This window comes from Lagenorhynchus albirostris, chromosome 16, assembly GCF_949774975.1.
Source record: "Lagenorhynchus albirostris chromosome 16, mLagAlb1.1, whole genome shotgun sequence".
Classification (NCBI taxonomy): domain Eukaryota; kingdom Metazoa; phylum Chordata; class Mammalia; order Artiodactyla; family Delphinidae; genus Lagenorhynchus; species Lagenorhynchus albirostris.
In genome coordinates, this window is record NC_083110.1 from 13,130,194 (window position 1) to 13,152,105 (window position 21,912).

Below are 21,912 nucleotides of genomic sequence, written 5' to 3' on the forward strand. Positions count from 1 at the left end.
GCCCTTGCCCTTGCCCTTGCCCTTGCCCTTGCCCTTCGGGGAGGCTGGCACATTAACTCCGGCCGTAATGACAACACACATGCACACACTTTGAAAATAAACTCAGTGATTTCTGGAGACTAAAGAACTGCATCAAATTTAGTGTATTTTCTAATCACAGTGCAAATTATGTTAGACTGAGAGATTTCTGGCATGCTGCTAACAGGAAAGTTTGGGCTTATAATTTGCCCTCTGGTGGTTGCAGCATTTAAAATGCAATGAAAACATCCCAGAAGCCTTTTGCAGATGCATTGGGAACACAATGTATACGCCCCTTGCTCCGTGAAAAGAAACAAAGAACACACAAAGCTGAGGTTCAGATAATTTGGAACGAAAAACAACAACAACCAGAAAACCCAGCTTTGCCCCAAATGTTCTGTTAGCTATTAGGTGATGGCCAATTTTCCTGCTCAGCATTAATAGCCCTGAAAAACTAAAAGCCAAGAGGGCCACTGGTCGAGCCAGCTTAATGAAGAACATATTTCAAGGTCTCTTCCCCCCTGCCATCAGGGAACAAGTTTTCACCTGAATGGATGCAATGGCAGTGTTAGCCTCGGTGCCTTTAAAATGAACTAAACAGAGTTTCATACATATTTATCACCCTGACATGTGATTTTGCTGCCTGAACAAACAAGATCACTGCACTGCCGTCTTAGTGACTTGGAGAACTTGAAGTAAAAAAAGGGAGCCTCACGGATGGACCTAGAGTCTGTCATATAGAGTGAAGTAAGTCAGAAAGAGAAAAACAAATACCGTATGCTAACACATATATATGGAATCTTAAAAAACAGTACTGATGAACCTAGTGGCCGGACAGGAATAAAGACACAGATGTAGAGAATGGACTTGAGGACACAGGGGAAGCTGCGATGAAGTGAGAGAGTAGCACTGATAATATACACACTACCAAATGTAAAATAGATAGCTAGTGGGAAGTAGCCGCAGAGCACAGGGAGATGAGCTCGGTGCTTTGTGACCACCTAGAGGGGTGGGATAGGGAGGGTGGGAGGGAGACGCAAGAGGGAGGACATATGGGGATATATGTATACATATAGCTGATTCACTTTGTTATAAAGCAGAAATCAACACACCATTGTAAAGCAATTATACTCCAATAAAGATATTAAAAAAAAAAAAAGGCAGCTTCAGATTCTGGTGTACAGGCTTGAGAAGGGAACTGGGGGTCTACACTCACTTCTAATGCCTGAGGACACTCCAGGTGCCCAGAGACACAGCCTCGCAGGGGCTAGGGAAATGCACGCTGCAGAAAAATCCTGCATCCATTCACTTGGTATTGGAAGAAGAAACTACTTCTCCAGACTGAGGGGAGGAGAGGGAGACGGAAAATGAAGGTAAGCCTTTGCCTAGATGAATAGGCAGATTTGGGGACTTACTGAAATCCTTCCTCTCAGTTTCACTCCAAACTGCTCGGCAATACATCATTTGGTACTGGCAGCTTCAGCAGTGGTTTTTGCCCACAACTTCCTTCCTTCCCTCCATATATCATCTTTCCATAGATGCTAGGAAACTACGACTGCTTTAATTCCAGGAGGCATTTTCACCTCAGGGAGCAAGTCAATAATGGTAAAAATAAGCCATGCCACTTAAGAAATCCAGGAAACCTTTGTTCGTAAGTGCTTTCAACCATCAATAAGAATGTGCCTCCCCCATAAGAAAATGAGTACAATAATTTCTATTATAGTCATAGTGGCATTATTTTCTGAGGACCAGATCCAATTTCAAGTGTGAATCAAAAGAACAAAACTACAAACCTATCTGTTATTTTAAGGTCTAAAATTTGAATATTGGATTATAGGGAAAAGATTCAGAGATACATATAATACCTAGTACTCTTATCTCACTCTTGTTCCAGCCTTTTAAAAAAAAACATAAAAAAAAATATTCATTACCTTTTGGCAGTGGTACTGGTCGAGAAGAGTGTAGGCCACAACTGAACAGGGCTTCCCAAGAGCAGGAAGTGAACCTGATGCCTTGGGCTTACAAAAAACTGAGGAGAAAATCCACGAGTGCTAAAACCACTATCACTCTCAGCAACAACAGACCTTCCAGTTGGCACTGGTGATGGGGCGGTTGGTGGTTAACAGGCGGCGGAATTAAGGATTTTTTTTCCTAAGTTTTAAGACTGAGGGGCCAATGGAATGAATCATATCAAGAGTGACAAGACAGTTAAGCCAATCATTAGAGCATTCTGTTTATGCTAGCTCGTAATGATTTGGGCAGTCCAGAATCTTCCATCACTGCAAAATGAGCCCTGACTTTGCAAGGAGCTCCCGTGCATTGCTGTCCATGACAAACAGATGCAACTATGATAGTGAAACCAAGCAGGACCCTTCAGGGCCTTACCAGGGAGAGATCTCCATCCTACCCCCGTCCCTGCTGGAACCCCTGCCTCTTGGTTTGTAGCAAAGCTTTAGCCTCCTTGGCCTTCTCTGAGTTCCAAAGAGCAAATTTAATCAGAGAAGTGAGAAAACAGTCAAGCAAGACAGAATAATAATAGTTTAGCCATAAAACAAAGTCAAGGATCTTTAGTTCCTCTTCAAGGGCTATAAATAATATCCTAAGCCATATCCTTGAGTTGTTTTGCAGATACTAAAACCCCCACCAGGTAGAAGAAGTTAGCTGCATGCTGACCACCAGCACACATAGACCCCAGACCAGTTGGAACCAGAAGGTTGATGACTGAGATTCCTGAAACATCACCATTACCTCGCCATCAACCAACGAGAGAATTGTGCACGAGCTCATCATGCACCTTGTAACCCTCTCCCCTCACATCGTCTTTAAAAACTCTTCCCTAAAAGCCATTGGGGAGTTCAGGTCTTTTGAGCACAAGCTGCCTGTTCTCCTTGCTTGGTGCCCTGCAATAAACGCTGTACTCTCCTTCGCCACAAACAGGTATCAGTGGACTAGCTTTTTTGCGCATCAGGTAAGCAGACTAAAGTTTGGTTTAGTAGCAACTGCAGGACTGTGAGCTCTAGAAGTCAGTGACACAGAAGGAGGTTTCAAAAGGTAAGGACAAAACAGGCATCAGAATTTTTAAATTTCCTTTTTAGGAAGTAAGATATTTTCCGATTGCAAAAGTAATGCACATTGCTTTCTATAAAATGAGAAGGAAAGGAGCATAAGAAAATTAACATGGGGTGGTGGTGGTGGTGGGATGAACTGGGAGATTGGGATTGACACCTATACACTAATATGTATAAAATAGATAACTAATAAAAACCTGCTGTATAAAAAAAGTTTTATAGACCAAAAAAAAAAAAAGAAAATTAACATAACCTATAAGCTCAGCACCCAAGTATAATTACAGCTAATGTTTCAGAGAATAGTCTTTTAGACTTTTTTCTAACATAAGTATTATATATCAAATTCTTCTGAAGAGTTTGCTCATAAAACATTTCTTATAAATTTTAAGTACAAATTATGATTAAACTAAAACCTCTCTTCAAGGCATTCCAGGGCTGAATTTAGTTCTAATGTAGGCTTGGCATTAGACTAGAAGGCTCTTTTTCAGACTTTTCACCAATCAGGTCAATCAATCCCATGGTCTGGGCTCAGAAGTACGCAGATCTTTCAGACGAGAGTGTTCACAAAATCACAGTAACTATCTTGCAGATATATACAAAAACAAGGGAGGGAAGCTGCATGCTTTTGTCTGTGTGTGTGTTTTTGTTTGTTTCAGACGGGCTTAACATATTTGGAGACATTGAAGCTATCTTCCAAACTTGACCTTCTAAAAGGGCAAAGGGATTTCCACTCATCTACACTTAAATAAACTTGATTCAGTTTTTAAAGGTATTAGATACCACCTCTATCATAGCAGATGGGAAGGGAGGTATCTCCTCTAAAGTAATAATCTCGTTTTGTTCTCAGGACCAAAGAATTCCTTTGAAATGCACGTAAAAGCACTACTATCGGAGACAATAGCCATAGAACAAATGACAAAACCAAAATTGTTTCATAAATAGCCTCTAAGCAGCCTTTGGGTGAAAAATGCTAAACACTTCCCTGGTGAACAGGTCAATTTACTTCTTTGTCCATCAGTGTCACCTGCAACACAGGTTCTTTTAGTAGGCTATCATAACAAGGTCTTATCCAGAAGCAAGCATCCTAGAGAGTTTTTTTTTCCCCCTCGGTACACGGGTCTCTCACTGCCATGGCCTCTCCCATTGCAGAGCACAGGGCTCCGGACGCGCAGGCTCAGCGGCCATGGCTCACGGGCCCAGCCGCTCTGCGGCATGTGGGATCTTCCCGGACTGGGGCATGAACCCACGTCCCCTGCATCAGCAGGCGGACTCTCAACCACTGGGCCACCAGGGAAGCCCCCTAGAGTGTCTTAATGAAGTAATTACACCGTTGGAAACTGATACCAATTACTCTAAAAATCTTCCATATGGAGATGAGTTCTACCATACTGGGTGGCAGAAGATGTGAGCCTTCAACAAAGGACTGGCTGAAATCCTTCAGGAAAGCCTGGGGGATGCGTACAGTAGGCCTACAGCTCTTCTTCCCTGCATCTATACAAGATCCTTCCAACTGGCCAATGGGAAGAGGGATTCTCGGGTATTTACCACAAAATGGCATGCTGTGATATCTGGTGTCTAAAGTGAGAGATCACCTACCATGCCACATAACAGACATAGCTCCAGAACTTGCCAGAGACCTCAACCTCAAACTACCTGCCAACCGTGTCCTTTCAAAAGGAAGAACCAGGAGTGGGGAATGAGGAGTTATTTTTTAATGGGTTCAGAGTTTCAGTTTGAAAAAGTTCTGGGGATGGATGGTGGTGATCGTTGCACAGCAATGTGAAAGTATAATCCTTAATGCCACTGAATTATACACTCAAAAATGGTTGAGAAAGCAAATTTTGTTTTGTTTATGTTATTTATATTTTACTACAAAAACAAAAAATATATATGGCGTAAGAACCAAGCTGAGATTCATGAGAGATTGTCTCAGAGACATGCTGACCATCCATTTGTCCAGATTCGACAGGTGAGACCACTGACGAGCTACAGACCCACCTAGAGCTCCCGAAACAATAGACTCACACCCTCGTACCAGACACTTTGTTTTGACTGAGGGCAAACATAAGACCCGGCCATGTGAAGACAAGCGCTCCACATGACAGACTACTTTGCGCAAGAACAGTTTCTTGTGTTGTTCAGTTTGTTTATTATTCAGTATCTTTAGAAAGATCCATGCCCCTCAAAAAAATTTAAGTTTTTAATATATGAAAATTTTTTTCTCTTGACCAAGTAAAACTAGTTCTTTTAATGTAAGAATTGTGAAAAAAATCACTATGTTTTTCCAAGTTATAGTTTTATTTATAGGATGCTCAGAGCTTAAATTTTAAGTTCAAACCTCCTTATGCCAAGTATATTTCTATAACTAACCTCCTTTTCGCTGCACGTGTCTCTTGTGCTTTCACTCTATTCAGCAGCTTATTTTAAGGGACATCCATGTCCTTGGAAAGTAGGTGGGTCATGATAATAAGTGAATGAGCGATTAATGATAAACGACACGCTACAGACCACTCACGATGAAAATAAGTCTTTCCAGAGAAAAGGAGTATAATCTGGCTAGGTTTTGACTGCTTTATAATGTACTTTAATCAGACTCCAAATACCAATGACTATGCAAGTTGAAAACCAAAATATGTTTCTTAAAGTGTTAAAAATTAGGACACCTGATTACACACTAAACTCAGAAGAGCAAACGATAATCGATCGCATCCTTCTATTTCTAGAAGCAACATGTAGAATAATTCGTCTAATGCCGCCAAGGTGAGGTAGAGTCAAAGGTCAAACTAACCTTCTTCCTCGTTTTTTGTCTAAATCAGAATACACAGGAATAAAGAAAAAGTTTCAATGCAGAAATTTCACCATAAATCTCTGCTAGACAATAATGCCTGGGTACCTCTATCCTTCACATTCCATCAGCTACCATATAAACCAAATTTTGTACGAGACTGCAATGGTATCTTTATTCAGTAATTAGGTAGGAAAACGAGAAGAAAAGAAAGATGGGGTAAAAGTTGCCTGGACCATTGCATGGTCTTAACACTAAGGTTTCTGGTCTTCTCTTCTAATATTTTATATGTTAGAAGGTAAGAGAAGAATTTAGGAAGTTTTTTAAAAGCCCCAAATAGCCTTTTGTTGTAATCTCACTAAAATATGTATTTCAATCAAATTAATGAGTGAAATTGTTAGTAATACCAGTGAATAGAAAATACAAGGGAGTGTTCCTACCTTTTACAGCCATCTGACAAAATGGTAATTGTCGTCCTCCTCGGAAAATTTTATACCTGCCCACTCTTTTGGACACGCTGTGTTAAATAATGAAAACTCAGTGTCCTACTCATTCTCAAGTTCATATTAAATACACCGCAAAATAATTGCCCTCAACAAATTCTACTTTTGTACTTTACTAGTAAGCTTCGAGGAAAACCAAACCAAACAGGAAGGGGAGGAGGAGAATCTCTGAACTAGAAACATCAAAACTTCTATATGTTTTGTGTGTTGTCTTCTATACACCATTAGCGATAAATGTTAAGTTTCAACATTTGTTATTTGCTCAGTAACATATTACTCACCCATGTGAACACGATTGTGTAAAATTTTAACTATCACAGATACGTATCTTTTTCTCCCCCCAAATTGACATTTCCCTTTGTGTCCTCATATATTTGTGCAAAAGACCCACTGCTGCTTGCCAAAAATGTTTATGTATTCATTACAGATTCAACATTACAGGAAAAGAAATCTCATATTTGGTGTTAATCCTCATAATTCCAAAATACCGCATACAGCATTTACTCCTGCGCTAAGATCTCAGGCTTATCAGCAGTTTCTTGAAATGCTCAGGGTATAAAATATCTTACCTTACCTAAGCAGAAGCACAGTCTTGAGTATTACACTGCTGCCATCTTTACTAGGTATTTTTAATCTCTAAAGAATTTTAGCTACAACCTCATCAGCAAACGTTTCAAGCTGAGTGCTGTATCAAAGTCATTTATTTCCTAGAGAAGAAAACAGGCAGGGAAGATGAGAGGGGAGAAAAGGTAATTTACCTGCATCAATTTTCTCGAGAGCTCATTAGTGAGGAACTCTTCTTCCTTCTCATAATTTACAGCAAGGGTTTCTTTCTCCTTCTGCAAAGCCTGAATTTTCTTGAATAAAGTGTTACTGATGAATTCTTCTTCCTGCTCAGCCCGGGCTTGCTGTTAAAATAAAAAAGAGAACAAAAAAATATGTTAAGGAAACAGGAATTTACTAATTGAAATATAGTTCTTATTTCCAGAGAGGGCACCCATTTTAATTAGAGCTCTATTTTTAACTGTGAACCAATATACCCCAAGAAGCACAAAACAGAGGAACTCAGTAGCAGCCATAAAAGTAAATGTTACCCCAAAGGGCCTCCCTGTATTATGCATGGCCCCTCTTCTTAAAGAGATATTCCAAAGAAATTAACAAAGATTGTTTTGCAATTTTTAGAAGCCATCCCAAGTCAATCACCAGACTACAGAAAGCTGCTTCTTGCATAGGGCAGACGGGTCCAGTACTGGGGTATATGCATCGATTCATGACAACTCTCTACAACTCTCCACATCCCAAAGGTTCAGAGGTAAAATATCTAGGCAACATTTTTACTGAAGCAGAGAAGTACCTCTCGCTTAAAAGTGAAATCGTAAAATCATGTCATCTCTTTAAGATGTTACTGAAAGGGTTTCAGTATGCAATTTAAAAAGCAATACAGATAGACATAGATTAATTTACATGTTTGTTGAATAGTTGCTGGAAGGCTAAAAAGTAGTTAACTGCAAAGCAGCAAGAATCCAGGGAGTGAAGGGTAAGGACGGATGAGAGTGTCATTTTTCACTTATTTATTTCCCTACTGGGAATTTTCTGGAGGTGAGGGCAAGGACAGGCATTACTGAGCATTAAAAACAGAAGAAAAGGGGGTCAGGCATAATTCCATGGAGATGAAAATATTTTTCTGCAGATCCCTTCCACCACCTATGTTCTAACAGAATAAACAGAAAAACCAGCCATCCTTGAAGGAAATTAATCTTTTCAGAAAAAGGGTACTTCTTTCAAATGGACTCAACTCTACTCAAAGTACTTTTTAAACTGCAACATTTTGATGTGTTAATCCCCAATAATGCATTCCTGTTTCATCTGCCAAGTCCAGGAAGGGAGAACTGCATCAATTCCAAGCCTCCAGTACCTGTCACTTATAAGAATACAAGAGAGCTAGAGGGCAGGAGACAAAAGGGCACCTACATTAAACAGTTACCACCTTTTACTGTAAAAGGTCCGCCAACCACTCCCAACTCAGCTGGTTTGGATTTCTGTACATATGCACTTACTTCCCCGACACCCAGGGCCCCCTAGAGCCCTGATTTCTGGGGAGCCCATCCTCCCTGCTCCCCATGATAGCCGCAGAGAGAAGGATGCCAGGGCCTGAACTGCCTGCCAAGCAAATCTACCAAAGAAAGCCATGTGTATGTAGTACTTAGACTGAAAAACAGAGCTACGTAGAAAATGGAAACTTCAGGAGGAGGTGTTGCCGTCCAGTTCTTTAAGACAGCATTTTGGGATAGGCCGGGAGATGTGAACAGCAAAGAACACATCACTCGGCTAATAAGGTTTTATGACCAGCCAAGCACATCCGGGGAGCAGGCCCTAGGTGCCCAGGCCCTTACACACTCCGTAATTCATTAGCACTTCTCAAGGTCATACTCCTTACTCCATGGTCAAGGGAACACTGCCCAGGACTGGCACTTCCCCCCTCCCCTTTAAATTAACCTCCAACTCGGCTTCAAAACTCTCAGACCTCAAGATCTCATCCTAGTGCAATGGGCAGGAACCCAAAGCATTTCTTTCAGGCATATCTGACACACATATCCAAGCCCGCAATCTGTCTGAGCTACCTGTTTTTCTGGTTTTGACTGACAAAGTTCTATATGATTTGAATTCTGATTATTCTAAAAGCTACAGGACAAAAATGGTAGGGAGGGGAACTGTAATGCCTTTGCAGGTGACTGTGCACTTAGATTTCAAAAGGTTTGCCATAAATTCATTTCGTTATCAAGTCAGACTCAACTTCTTGCCTATTACCAGGCATTCCCTATGTTCAATGACTGGGAAATTTACCCACAGACAGTAACAGAGAACCAGACTCAGAGGCCCAGCAGACCACCTCCCCCTGTGCACAAGGACCCAGAAGTGAGAAGCTGAGAATAAGAGGCCAGGCCCTAAGGGTTTATTCATGAAACTTCCACCTCGGCCCCTCACCCTTCCCATATTTCATCCAATCATTAAGTTACAGGGGTAACAGGTCTCAGTGTAACATAAAACAAAACTCTGTGATAGAAAATAGATTAGTGGTTGCCAGGGGCTGGGAGGGGTGGAGGTGGGAGAACGGGGAATGACTGCTTCTGAGTACAGGGATTCTTCTGGGGTGTCGAAAATGGTGTGGAATTAGACAGTGCTAACAGGGTTATGTAACCTGGTGAATATACTAAAAGTCAGCGAACTGTACACTTGAAAATGGTGAATTTTATGGTATGTGAATTGTAACTAGATTAAGGGAAACAACTCTAGTAATTAACAGGGCCCTGTATTTCACAGAGCATTGGGTTTCCTTTGCAATTCTTCCCAGGGAAAGTAGCAAATTTATTATAAAAAGGATCAGGAGGACTTCCCTGGTGGGCCAGTGGTTGAGACGCCGCGCTTCCACTGCAGGGGGCGTGGGTTCGATCCCTGGTCAGGGAACTAAGGTCCCACATACATGCCTTGCGGCCTGGCCAAAAAATTAAATAAATAAAATAAAATGGATTCGGAGAGGGCGACATTCGAGCTAGATCTGCTCTGAAAGTGCCTTCCAAAATGAGTGATGGTTGTGAGAGACTCGAGCTTTAGCCAACAAAATTCTTCACCACTTTAGAGTAGCCACTTATTTCTAGGCAAAGCCCATTCATAGAAAACTCCACTCTCAGGACCGACCACCAGCGTGAGGAACTGTTCTGTGGAAGCTAGTTAAAGCCTCTCTAGCTTAACAAGGGGTTAAGCAGGCCGGGCACAGATTTTGTTCAAGGCTTCCTTTTGCTAAGGTTTAGCACGGGGACTGTCACTCTGCCTCCTACTGTCATCCCAGAGAAAAACCACACATCTGAAGGGCAAGACTCCAGGCCCCGGAAACATAAAACCCCAGTTCACCCTTTTTCCAACTGGACAGGGGGCACTGTTAGAAATTAACACGTAAACGAGGACAAAAGACAAGGTGCCACATCCAATACAGCCCCAGAGAAAATTGGTTAAAAGACCAGCTCCAGGGGCTTCCCTGGTGGCACAGTGGTTAAGGATCCGCCTGTCAATGCAGGGGACACGGGTTCAAGCCCTGGTCTGGGAAAAGCCCACATGCCTCGGAGCAACGAAGCCCATGCGCCACAACTACTGAGCCTGCGCTCTAGAGCCCGCGAGCCACAACTACTGAAGCCCCCACACCTAGAGCCTGTGCTCTGCAACAAGAGAAGCCACTGCAATGAGAAGCCCGCGCACCACAACGAAGAGTAGCCCCTGCCTGCTGCAACTAGAGAAAGCCCATGCGCACCAACGAAGACCCAATGCAGCCTAAATAAATTAAAAAATTAAATCTTTAAAAGACCAGCTCTAGTGTACTGACAACCAGAGTAGGCGCCATGCATCACAGACAAGCAGGACGCACCCATCTGGAATTCTCCCTGCAGCCTTCTTCCCATTCTTTGTGCATTATCTTCTCAATCTTACTCTTAAATCCTGGCTTTTTCTTCCCCTAAACTCCAAAACAGGCCTTTTTATTTAGGCCATAAAACAAATTACCTTTGCAATTTATTTCCCCCAAGCCAAGAGCTAGGTAGACAACGGCAAAACAGGCCACGTGCCATTTGCAAGGAACTAGGGGTCAGGCAGGTAGACAGAGCAAAGATAAAACAGGCTAACGTGGAATCTCATCAGTTTTATCTATTTCCCTTTTATCTGCAATGCTTTAAAATCAGCATACCTCAACAAATTCAAAAATAAAACTATATTTCCAAAGCTAAAATTTATTTTAAAATTTAAAATCAAGGTTTGCCTATAATTCCATAAACTCTCAAAAGAAAATGTGAAGCAAAAACTTAGGAACTCTTTGTTTTGCATACGTTTGTAGAGTTGAAGATTGGGAAAATCTGGGGGGAAATTTTTAAAAACCTGCGATTAGAGATATAGAGAACAAACTAGTGGTTACCAGTGGGGTGAGGGAAAGGGGGAAGGGGCGTTAGAGGAGTAGGGAAGTGACAGGTACAAACAGATATAAAATAAGCTACAAGGATATATTGTACAACATGGGGAATATAGCCAATATTTTATAATAACTATAAATGGAGTATAACTTTTTTAAATTGTGAGTTACTATATTGTACACCTGCAACTTATATAATATTACACAGTAACTACAGTTCAATTAAAAATGTGATTATATTTTCATGTTCAATAAGGTTCTAACTGCTATGTTCAGAAGCAGAGTGAATGTTGGTATAACCTTATTCACTTATCGGTGTCTGCTACTTTGACCCTCACCCAGCAGGGATCACTCGATGTGTGATGTGAGGACTAGAGTACAAAGCAAGTCTCCATCCCTCTTCCCCCATCCTCCAAGAGTCCAATTAAAAAAAAAAAAAAAAAGGAAAGGGAGAGACAGGAGCAATTTACCAAGTCCTCTGGGAACACACACACACACACACACACACACACACACACACACACACACACACACACTTAGAAAAAATTCTTTTCTCTTGAGTCACCACACATTGAGGCAACCATACTCTAGGTGGACACAATTTTCTGATAAGGAAATCATTCTCACCCACTGCTCTCACGACTGGGGCACAAATTTGACAGGAGATTCCCATGTGATTGTTTAGTGCTTCTGTTCTTTATCAGTGGTATTTTGGAGATCAAGGGTTAGTACAGAAAGGAGAATTCAAACTCTCTCAACAATAGCACTGCTGAAAATTCAAGTACCAAGACCAAAATTATGTAAAATGATGCAACTCATCATCTGTCAAGAATTAAAAAAAAGGACAGTTTCCAAAGCAAAAAAATATAGGCACTATCTATTTCAGAGCAGGCACGGGTAAAGGATATAATCAAGAGAAAGTTCAAGTGCCTACCAAGATAACACATTTGCATTTGTTTTAAAAAATTACTTCTAAGTTGAATGCTGACTTGCTCTAATAACAAAAAATCATAATAAATAATAAGATACCTTGAAGCTCTAATGCTTAAGAATCCAGGCAGGCTCTATTTATTATTTTAATTATTTAAATTCCTTAAATTTAGGAACCTATTTAAATGTATTCTTCCAATTATTTAAATTTATTATCCTGTTGCTTAGTCACTTACAGTACAAATTTTCATTATCTTAACACATCAGTTTGAAAGAGCATCTGAAACCAAACTGTCAGGATAGCAGAAACCACCAGGGCAACCGAGTAACACTCGGCTCTTTTCTCCGCTGTCATATTTATTAAGTGCATCACTGCCCATATCAATTGTTCGGGGAGATGCTCGGCGTTCAGTAGAGCTCATGACCGATGGCTGGCGCCTCTTATAGGACTCGCTTGAACATCGGTCGTACCCATGGGTTTATCAACACAAACCACTATGGTGCAGTGGTCCTGCGCTGGCTAACACTTTAAGTGCCAGTACTGCAGGGGTGGGTGACAAGTGATACCTGTGACAAGCCCAAAGCGCACACCTACGTTTCTTCTATTAGAAGAACTAGGGAAATAAAACAGCAAAAATGTGACTTAAAAAAAAAAAAAAAGAACTAGGGAGGTGATGTCAATTACATGCCTAAGTATTACAACTCTCTATTTAGTCTATGAAAGCACCAGGTAATTTTGTGCTTCCTTCACGCTGCGTACCAGCCCGCAGTAAAAGCAACTAATAGCTGATGGACGAAGGCACTTATATTATTTATTTCCTTCCAGTATTGCCAGCAAATCACTAAGTACACAGGAGCCAGAAAAGAATCATGATTAGCCCTCACAACTGGGCTGTTCTGCCCCAGACACTACGCCCAGGCCACTGTTCCAGGACTGGAGGGCAAGAGCTCAAACGGCAACAAAGGGTGACTTTCAGGACAAGAGAATCTTGATGTTAAAAAGGACCCTAAAGGTTACCGAGTTTCATCAAGCTACAGTGCCTCTCAAACCAGCTTCAGTGAAAGACGGCGTCCTCACCACCGATCTGCAGGGGACAACACATCCCTCTGTGCATGTCCTATTAGACATGACCAGAACACAGCTCCAGACATGCCTCGTCCCATGAATTCAACAACACCCAAACTGGTCCACGCCTGGCTCAGGAAGATAAGTCCACTGGTCACTTGCTTGGATACAGAGCAATGAGAAATTGCTAGAGAAGCTGCTAAATGTTTGCATGGATTATGGATTAAGAACTTATCTCCCGGTGACAAAGAGTACAGGTCCACAGGCCAAGCTCCGAATAATGTCACTGGCGGGGGCGGCTGCGCGTACACCATCAGACTCTGGGGTCAGGCTGCCTGGTTTGCAGGGTGCCTATGGCCACCTCCAGCTGTGTGGCCCTCAGGGAAGCCATGGGACCTCTCGGAGCCATTGCTTTCTCCTCTGTAAAGTGAAAATAACGGCACCTCCTTCTGGGTTGGTTATGAAGATAAAGTAACATAATTCACATCAAGAGCTTACATAGTACCTCGCATGAGTAAGCACGCAAGAGATATTTACAACAAAGCTTGAGGAGGGGGCATGTACGGGATGATTCATGAGAAAATAGGGAAATCTTACAGAATCTCCATTTAGCTAAAAGGAGAAATGGACAGAATTATGACACATCCACGGGGTGGGGGTGGGGGACATAGCGGAACCATTTTGTACCGTCATATGTACCATATGTATGTACTGTCATAAAAAGATGTCTAGCAACAAACGGCCAAGTGAAATAGCGAAGGTAAAGGTGGAAGGGCCCCAGGCTGAGTTCCCAAACCAAAACCACACATCAGGGACACAAACCGCTATGCATCAGTTAACAGAAACTATCTGTTTACGATTCCACGCACAGACACGAACTACCCTATCCTCACGATAAGCAAAGGCTTCAGACATTCAAATTCTCATAAACTATACAATAATTTTATCTAAAACGTGCACAAGGAAACAAGAGGATCACAAATGTGAAAGACATCAATCGACTCAGCAAGGAAAATGAAAAGATGTAACACACAACTAACTAAAGACTAGGATGAGTAACGGTTGAGAAAGAGGGAGGGAGCATATTTGAAGAGATGGTGGCTTCAACTCCACAAACATATGCAAATCTGAGAATATCCCGTAACTAATCTAATGAAAGACCTGAGGGAATTCCCTGGTGGTCCACTGGTTAGGACTCGGTGCTTTCACTGCCAGGGCCTGAGTTCAATCACTGGTCGGGGAACTAAGATCCCAAAAGCCTCAGGGCGCAGCCAAAAATAAATAAATCAACGCAACTCCTCATCCTGTGTCTGTTTTTGCCGAATCTGCCAACCCTATCTGGCTTCCGAGTCTCTTGCCGTTACACCAACTTCAGCTTTGGGGGTATAGCACAATGCTCACACCCTTGCCCCTTCTTTAGCAACAGACTGCTTGCTCAAGACAGTTTTCAAACAGGTTCTTTGGTATTTTCTCATTCTTCCTCTCAAAATTCTTTATCCCCTTCTGCAACAGTCACCAGGTCCACAGTATACTCAAACTGCTGTTAGGTCCCCACTCCAGTATAACTCCCAAACAACCCCTTCCCCAAAATGAATCATGCCCCCAAATCAGCGACCTTCTTTCCATTACAAAACAAAGCTGTGAGCACCTAGCAGCCCTTTCTTTGCTGAAGAAAGCAATCAGATTGATTGCTAAATTATACTAAAATGTGAAAGACTTTCTTCCTAACCCTGATTTTTTTTTTTTTTTTTCTGAGAAGACAGGAGGGCATAATAGGATCCCTGCCCGAGTATTTTCATTCAGAACAAGTTTGTTCTATCAGTTACCTACTGCTATGTAACAGGCCATATGTATTATTTGTCATTATTCTATAGGTTGGTGGGTGGGTGACTCCTTGGTTGGTTTCACGGCGCTCACTCCCAAGGCTGCATTCAGCTGGAGGTTCAGCTGAGCTAGATGATCCAAGATCAAGGGGTAGGAAATAGATTCAAATAGACTCCATGTCTTAATGGGGGAACAGTCGAATACTGTGCTGGGGATTTTCAAGTGACCACACTCAATCAGAATACTTCCCTTTTTCAAAGCTTCTTCCCTCCTTTCGAAGGCACAGATTTCCTAAACTCTCTCAAGGTTTTTTGGTAACGGATCAGAATGGGAAAGGAGCAACTCTAGAATTTGGTTCGTGTGTGCAGTCAGATCTAAGTGGGAGGACTACCTGCACTGGTAATGACCACCAAATTCAGTACAGTCAGAAGCTTTTTTCTTGTTAAGCTTACATGATATACTTGTTCTCTAAACTCCATTCCTCTCTTGCTGACAGCACTAGAGAATGTAGTCTCCTGGCGCAGTAACAACCCATTTTCCCAATTAAAAACACAGGAATGGGTCCTGCAGTACTATCATGGGTAATCTCAGATCTATCAGCAATAAGTAAAAAGAGATCAGACAAAAAATATCGGTGCCTGTTTCAAGCCACACAGATCTGTAAGAACAGGGCTCACAAACTAGACAGATGCAGAGATATATGGATAGAAATGCAAAGGGAGAAAGGACCACATCAGTGTTGTGTGTTTATGATTCACATCACTGATTAACTTAAATCCATGATCTTCACGTTAATTAAAAAAAAAAATTTAACTGAAGGCTTTCCTTTTTTTTTTTAACGTCTTTATTGGCGTATAGTTGCTTTGCAGTATTGTGTTAGTTGCTGCTGTATAACAAAGTGAATCAGCTATACGTATATATATCTCCCCATATCTCCTCCCTCTTGCATCTCCCTCCCACCCTCCCTATCCCACCCCTCTAGGTGGTCACAAAGCACTGAGGTGATCTCCCTGTGCTATGCAGCTGCTTCTACTAGCTAGCTATTTTACATTTGGTAGTGTATATATGTCCATGCCACTCTCTCACTTCGTCCCAGCTTACCCTTACCCCTCCCCATATCCTCAAGTCCATTCTCTACTATGTCTGCATCTTTATTCCCATCCTGCCCCTAGGTTCTTCATGACTGCTTTTTTTTAGATTCCATATATATGTGTTAGCATATGGTATTTGTTTTTCTCTTTCTGACTTACTTCACTCTGTATGACAGACTCTAGGTCCACCTATCTCACTACTAATAACTCAATTTCGTTTCTTTTTATGGCTGAGTAATATTCCATTGTATATATGTGCCACATCTTCTTTATCCATTCATCTGTCGATGGACACTTAGGGTGCTTCCATGTCCTGGCTATTGTAAATAAAGCTGCAATGAACATTGTGTGGACCAACTTTTTTAAAAAGAAATATCGAAATCTATTTTACTTTCCATGCAGTTTCCTTTCTCCTACCACCCTTAAAACATGGTCTTCAAAAGGCATAAAAATAATAGTGAAACCTATGCTTCCACTCCTAAAATCTTTTCTACTTGTCACACCCACATACACAAGGACTTTTTTTTTTCAACATCTTTATTGGAGTGTAATTGCTTTACAATGGTGTGTTAGTTTCTGCTGTATAACAAACTGAATCAGCTATACATAAACATATGTCCCCATATCCTTCCCTCTTGCGTCTCCCTCCCACCCTCCCTATCCCACCCCTCTAGGTGGTCACAAAGCACCGAGCTGATCTCCCTATGCTATGCAGCTGCTTCCCACTAGCTATCTACTTTACATTAGGTAGTGTATATATGTCAATACCACTCTCTCACTTCGTCTCTGCTTACCCTTCCCCCTCCTCGTGTCCTCAAGTCCGTTCTCTACGTCTGCGTTGAAGGCTTTTCTTTTAATACATTTAAAGAGCTCCACGGGGCTTCCCTGGTGGCAAAGTGGTTAAGAATCCGCCTGCCAGTGCAGGGGACATGGGTTCGAGCTCTGGTCCGGGAAGATCCCACATGCCGCAGAGCAACTAAGCCTGTGCGTCACAACTACTGAGCCTGCACTCTAGAGCCCATGAGCCACAACTACTGAGCCTGCGTGCTGCAACTACTAAAGCCCACGTGCCTAGAGCCTGTGCTCTGCAACAAGTGAAGCCACTGCAATGAGAAGCCCACGCACCGTAACGAAGAGTAGCCCCCGCTCACCGCAACTAGAGAAAGCCAAGCCCATGTGCAGCAACGAAGACCCAACGCAGCCAAAAATAAATAAATAAATACATTAAAAATAATAATAATAAAAAAATAAAGAGCTCCACGGAAACAGGTAACATTCAACAGGTAAATAATCTCCAGGGTTTATTTTGTCAAAAGCCATGAGGGAAGCTACTCATTGCTCTTGGAATATGTGTCCTTAAAACAGGTCTTCAGGCTTCCCTGGTGGTCCAGTGGTTAAGAATCCACCTTCCAGTGCATGGGACACGGGTTCAATCCGTGGTCGGGGAACTAACATCCCACATGCCGCAGAGCAGCTAAGCCCGCAGGCCACAACTAGAGAGAGGCCAATGCACCGCAACAGAGATTCCTCGTGCTGCAACTAAGACCTGACGCAGCCTAATTAATTAATTAATTTTAAAAAACAAACAAACTGAGGTCTCTATCATTTTCTTTCACAAGTAAACCACCAATGCCACACTCTCCATACATCTACCTCCACCCAAACACCCTGAGGTTTCTCAACCTGGCGCCGAGGCAGTGACGGAGACCCGGAGAACAGGGATATGAACTGTCTACGGCACTTGGGAAATGCGTGTTGCTTCTCCGTTGCCACCTGTGCAGAGTCAGGCAAGCTCTACGCCAAAGAATCAACAGGGGTAGCTGTGGGCAAGTGACCTCTATGGAACAGGAAGGCAGGCCAATTCTGGACAGAAAGACTGAGGGATCCGCCCCTCCTCCACTCTTCCCCTCATACAAGGTACAGTCCCCCAAAATGAGAAATGGTGAAGGAAATGAAAAACGACAAAACAAAACAAAATTCGAGCAAAGAATGAACTCACCGGCAGTCAATTTCACCCTGAAGGTAAAGCTGACTGCAAATGAATGATTCCAGATTGAATACTGGTCACGCACCATTCGTCATATGCCTAACTTGAAGCTTCCCTATATCAGGAAACGTGTCCTTCTAACCACATCCCCACTGTTTCTGACACGGTAGGGGTCAGCCTCATTGCTACTCCCAGAGACATCGCTCCCATATGCTCCCCCCTCCCCCAATAATAAGTTCCCAACCAGAACCGCTGACAAGTAAGAGCAAACTACAGTCGTTAGATTTTTAAAATTTAATTCAACACGCAGAGTATCTCGTACACGGTAACCACTGTGTGGACATGGCAGTAAATAACAGACATTGTCCCCGCCCTGAAGGGGTATATAATCCTTCTAGCAATTAAAGAAAAGTAACATCTTAATCCATACATTTAGCAACTGGCCTTGGAATGGTCTTGGCTCTATAAAATAGCCTGAAGAACCAAGGGATTTAAAATGAGATTAAGAGGGCTTCCCTGGTGGCGCAGTGGTTGAGAGTCCCCCTGCCGATGCAGGGGACGCGGGTTCGTGCCCCGGTCCGGGAGGATCCCACATGCCGCGGAGCGGCTGGGCCTGTGAGCCACGGCCGCTGAGCCTGCGCGTCCGGAGCCTGTGCTCCGCACGGGAGAGGCCACAGCAGTGAGAGGCCCGCGTACCGAAAAAAAAAAAAAAAAAGATGAGATTAAGATGCACAGAAGAAAAAGCTAAGTATTGTATCCACTACGGTAACAGAAGAAATGGTCTGGCATGTAAGCACTCATACACCTGTTGAAAAATGAGGAGCGTAATCGTATACAAATATACAAACTTTATATTATGTGCGTGTGTATATATATATATTTATAAATGCATATTTAACTTTGGGACTCTCTCATAATAAATGACGAAGGCAGTCAGCGTTAAAGAATTGATTATACTTCTGGCACTGTAGCAGCCTCTTCCTATGGGCCCTCATTTCATCCACACATTGGCTCCACACATTTTAGCCCCATCTCATATTCGGGGAAACAGGGGCTGAGCATGGTAAAGCAACTTGCCCAAGCATCCAAGCTACTAAACACCAGGGCTACAATCTTCCACCCTGGACTGGCTCCAGAGTGCCCAGTCCTTCTACGTCCTGCCCCACCATCCAGGAACAATGTCTTCCCCTGGGACAAGGGCTGTGGAACCAAGCTCGAGAAGCCAAACCCACTCACTCGCTAGTAAAGCCAACATCATCTGTGCTGTCACACAGCGACTGAGCATCACAAAGCAGTTCATCTTTGCAAGGAGATACCCTGTAATTTCCTTGCCTGAACTAAGTAAGTAAATGTTAGGTGAATGACAGATAATCTTTAAGAACTGCAAAAGAGCCACTTTTTGCTACTGCTACCGTTGCTGCTACAAGAAGGAGACCACATATTTCCTGGTGGCACACACACGTATGTGTACGTGTATGTATCATTCCTGTGTGTTCACAGCAAGTTCTTTTCCCCCTCTCCTTCAGACAGTGAAGAAAGGCGTAGCTGTCAGGGGGTAAGCAGAGACATGCCAAAGAGCCCAGGGAGGGCTTCCCTGGTGGCGCGGTGGTTGAGAGTCCGCCTGTCGATGCAGGGAACACGGGTTCGTGTCCCGGTCCGGGAGGATCCCCCATGCCGCGGAGTGGCTGGGCCCGTGAGCCATGGCCACTGAGCCTGCGCGTCTGAAGCCTGTGCTCCGCAACGGGAGAGGCCATAACAGTGAGAGGCCCGCGTACCGCAAAAAAAAAAAAAAAAAAAAAAAAAAAAAAAAAAAAGAGCCCAGGAAAACAGGTCTGCCTTAGGCAGGGCAGTGAGGATATGGATTTAAGTCTACTGCAGAATAAGGAAAGTCACACTCTGCATGTGTAAAAAGAGTTAATGTAGCAGGCCGAACTTCTATCCTTTGAAAGCCTGTTTACAAGGCGGCCCTTGGCTGGTGACTCAGCACTTGGATTTGGGAAGGGTTCCCACGACCCTGATAAAAGTGGCTCACTGTATCAAAACTTTACAAACAAAATGGTCTGTGATGAACACCTGCTTTCCTTCAGGAGTCTAAAATTTTGGTACATGTTAAGCAGAGGGTGCCTACAGGACCAGTCCCCAGTTAAAAGAGTCTGGGTGCTGTGTCTCTAATGAGCTTCCCTGGTAGACAGCATTTCACATGTGCTGTCAAAACGTGTTGCTGGGGGAATTAAGTACATCCTGGATGACTCTACTGGGAGAGCACTCTTGGAAGCTTGTGCCTGGTTTCTTCCAGAGTGGAGTGGTACAAGCTATAACCCAAAGTCCGGAATTTAAATGCAACCTAAGATGGACCTGAGACCACTTGGCCAGACAAACCTCCCCAGATCTCTAGACTCTTAATCGACTCCCTACTCACCAGCTCCCACTGGAGATCATAAAGGCACCTCAACCAACCAATCCCTAACACATCTCGAGTGAACCTTGGCTTTTCTCTCCTTCGCTGCCTTGTGCCCATTCAATCCACCAGAAAGCCCCGTTTCTAACTGAGACAGATCCAGAATGTTCCGTTCTCTTCTTCTTTGGTCCAGCCGCCACCACCTCTCTTCAGGTTTCCAGCAGCCGCCTACCTGGCCCTGCTGATTCTTCCACTCTTCCTTTCATACAATCTACACTCCGTCCTACATCCATAGTGTTTTTAGAGGCAGAAAACTGATCACTTCACTGCCCTGCTTCAAGCCCTCCAAAGGCTTCTCGCCATCCTCAGGAATAGCGATTCCCTCCCATAATCCGCCAGCCCTCCCGTGATGCAGCCCCCGCCTGCCTCTCCCAGCCAAGCTCACGACGCTCGGGCCACACCAGCAAATCTGTTCCCACACACGCCATGCTCACAATTCCTGTGGTGGGACTTGGGCACTGGCTAGACCCTCTGCCACACAGGCTGGCTACCTGTCATCTCCCACCTCCCCAAAGGGGTCATTCCTGCACCCAATCTAAAGTCAGCCCCCAGTTGCTTGCCATCGCATGACCTTGCTTTCTTTTCATCAGAGCATCCGCTGCTACTGGAATTTCCCCCCCCCTTTCTTGTTTGCCACCCTGCCACTCCTCACCAGAATGTGGGCTTAGGGGGAAGAGCTGGGTCTGCTGGGGACTGATGCGGCCTCAGAGCCCAGAACCGCACCTGGCATAGGGCAAGCGCGCAAACGCTGCGCCAAGAGGCGCACGCTAAGATGCGGGGAAAACCTTCTCTCAATCTCGGGACCTTTTCTCCTTCCCCTCCTCTGCTGGCTAGCGGATGGTCAAAGCATTAAGTAGGGTTCGCATGACAGAAAACATGATGGAGGTACTATCACTGCTCTTGGAGGAACTCAGAGCCCGGTCATTCCAGACCCTTCAGAGCCTTTCACACCCCGACGTCTGCTTTCACAGACACTGTCACTGCCAAATCACAGCCCGGTACTCAGCAGCTCTAACTTGCCTCCTGCCAGCCTGTCACCACTGCTGGCCAATGCTCGACCTGCAGCAGACAGTGAGTGATGGACCCCAGCATTAACTTGCTCCTTCCTCCTTGTGCTAACAGGACCCTCCCACGGCCTAGATGGACACACGTCCACCCACTGGACTACATCTCGCAGCCTCTCCACCAGCTAGGTGCGGCCACGAGACTAACTTCTGGTCAGCAGAGGCGA

General features: G+C 43.6%; 1 protein-coding gene across 4 annotated transcripts in view; it reads right to left on the reverse strand.

Moving 5' to 3' along the window:
• Positions 1-21,912, reverse strand: part of CCDC6 (coiled-coil domain containing 6) — a 144,134-nt gene that overhangs the window by 82,256 nt on the left and 39,966 nt on the right. For all 4 annotated transcript variants that reach the window (XM_060127170.1, XM_060127168.1, XM_060127169.1 and 1 more), the window contains exon 2: positions 7,133-7,282. In XM_060127170.1, the coding sequence (XP_059983153.1) occupies positions 7,133-7,282 (150 nt within the window). The remainder of the gene's footprint in view (positions 1-7,132; positions 7,283-21,912) is intronic.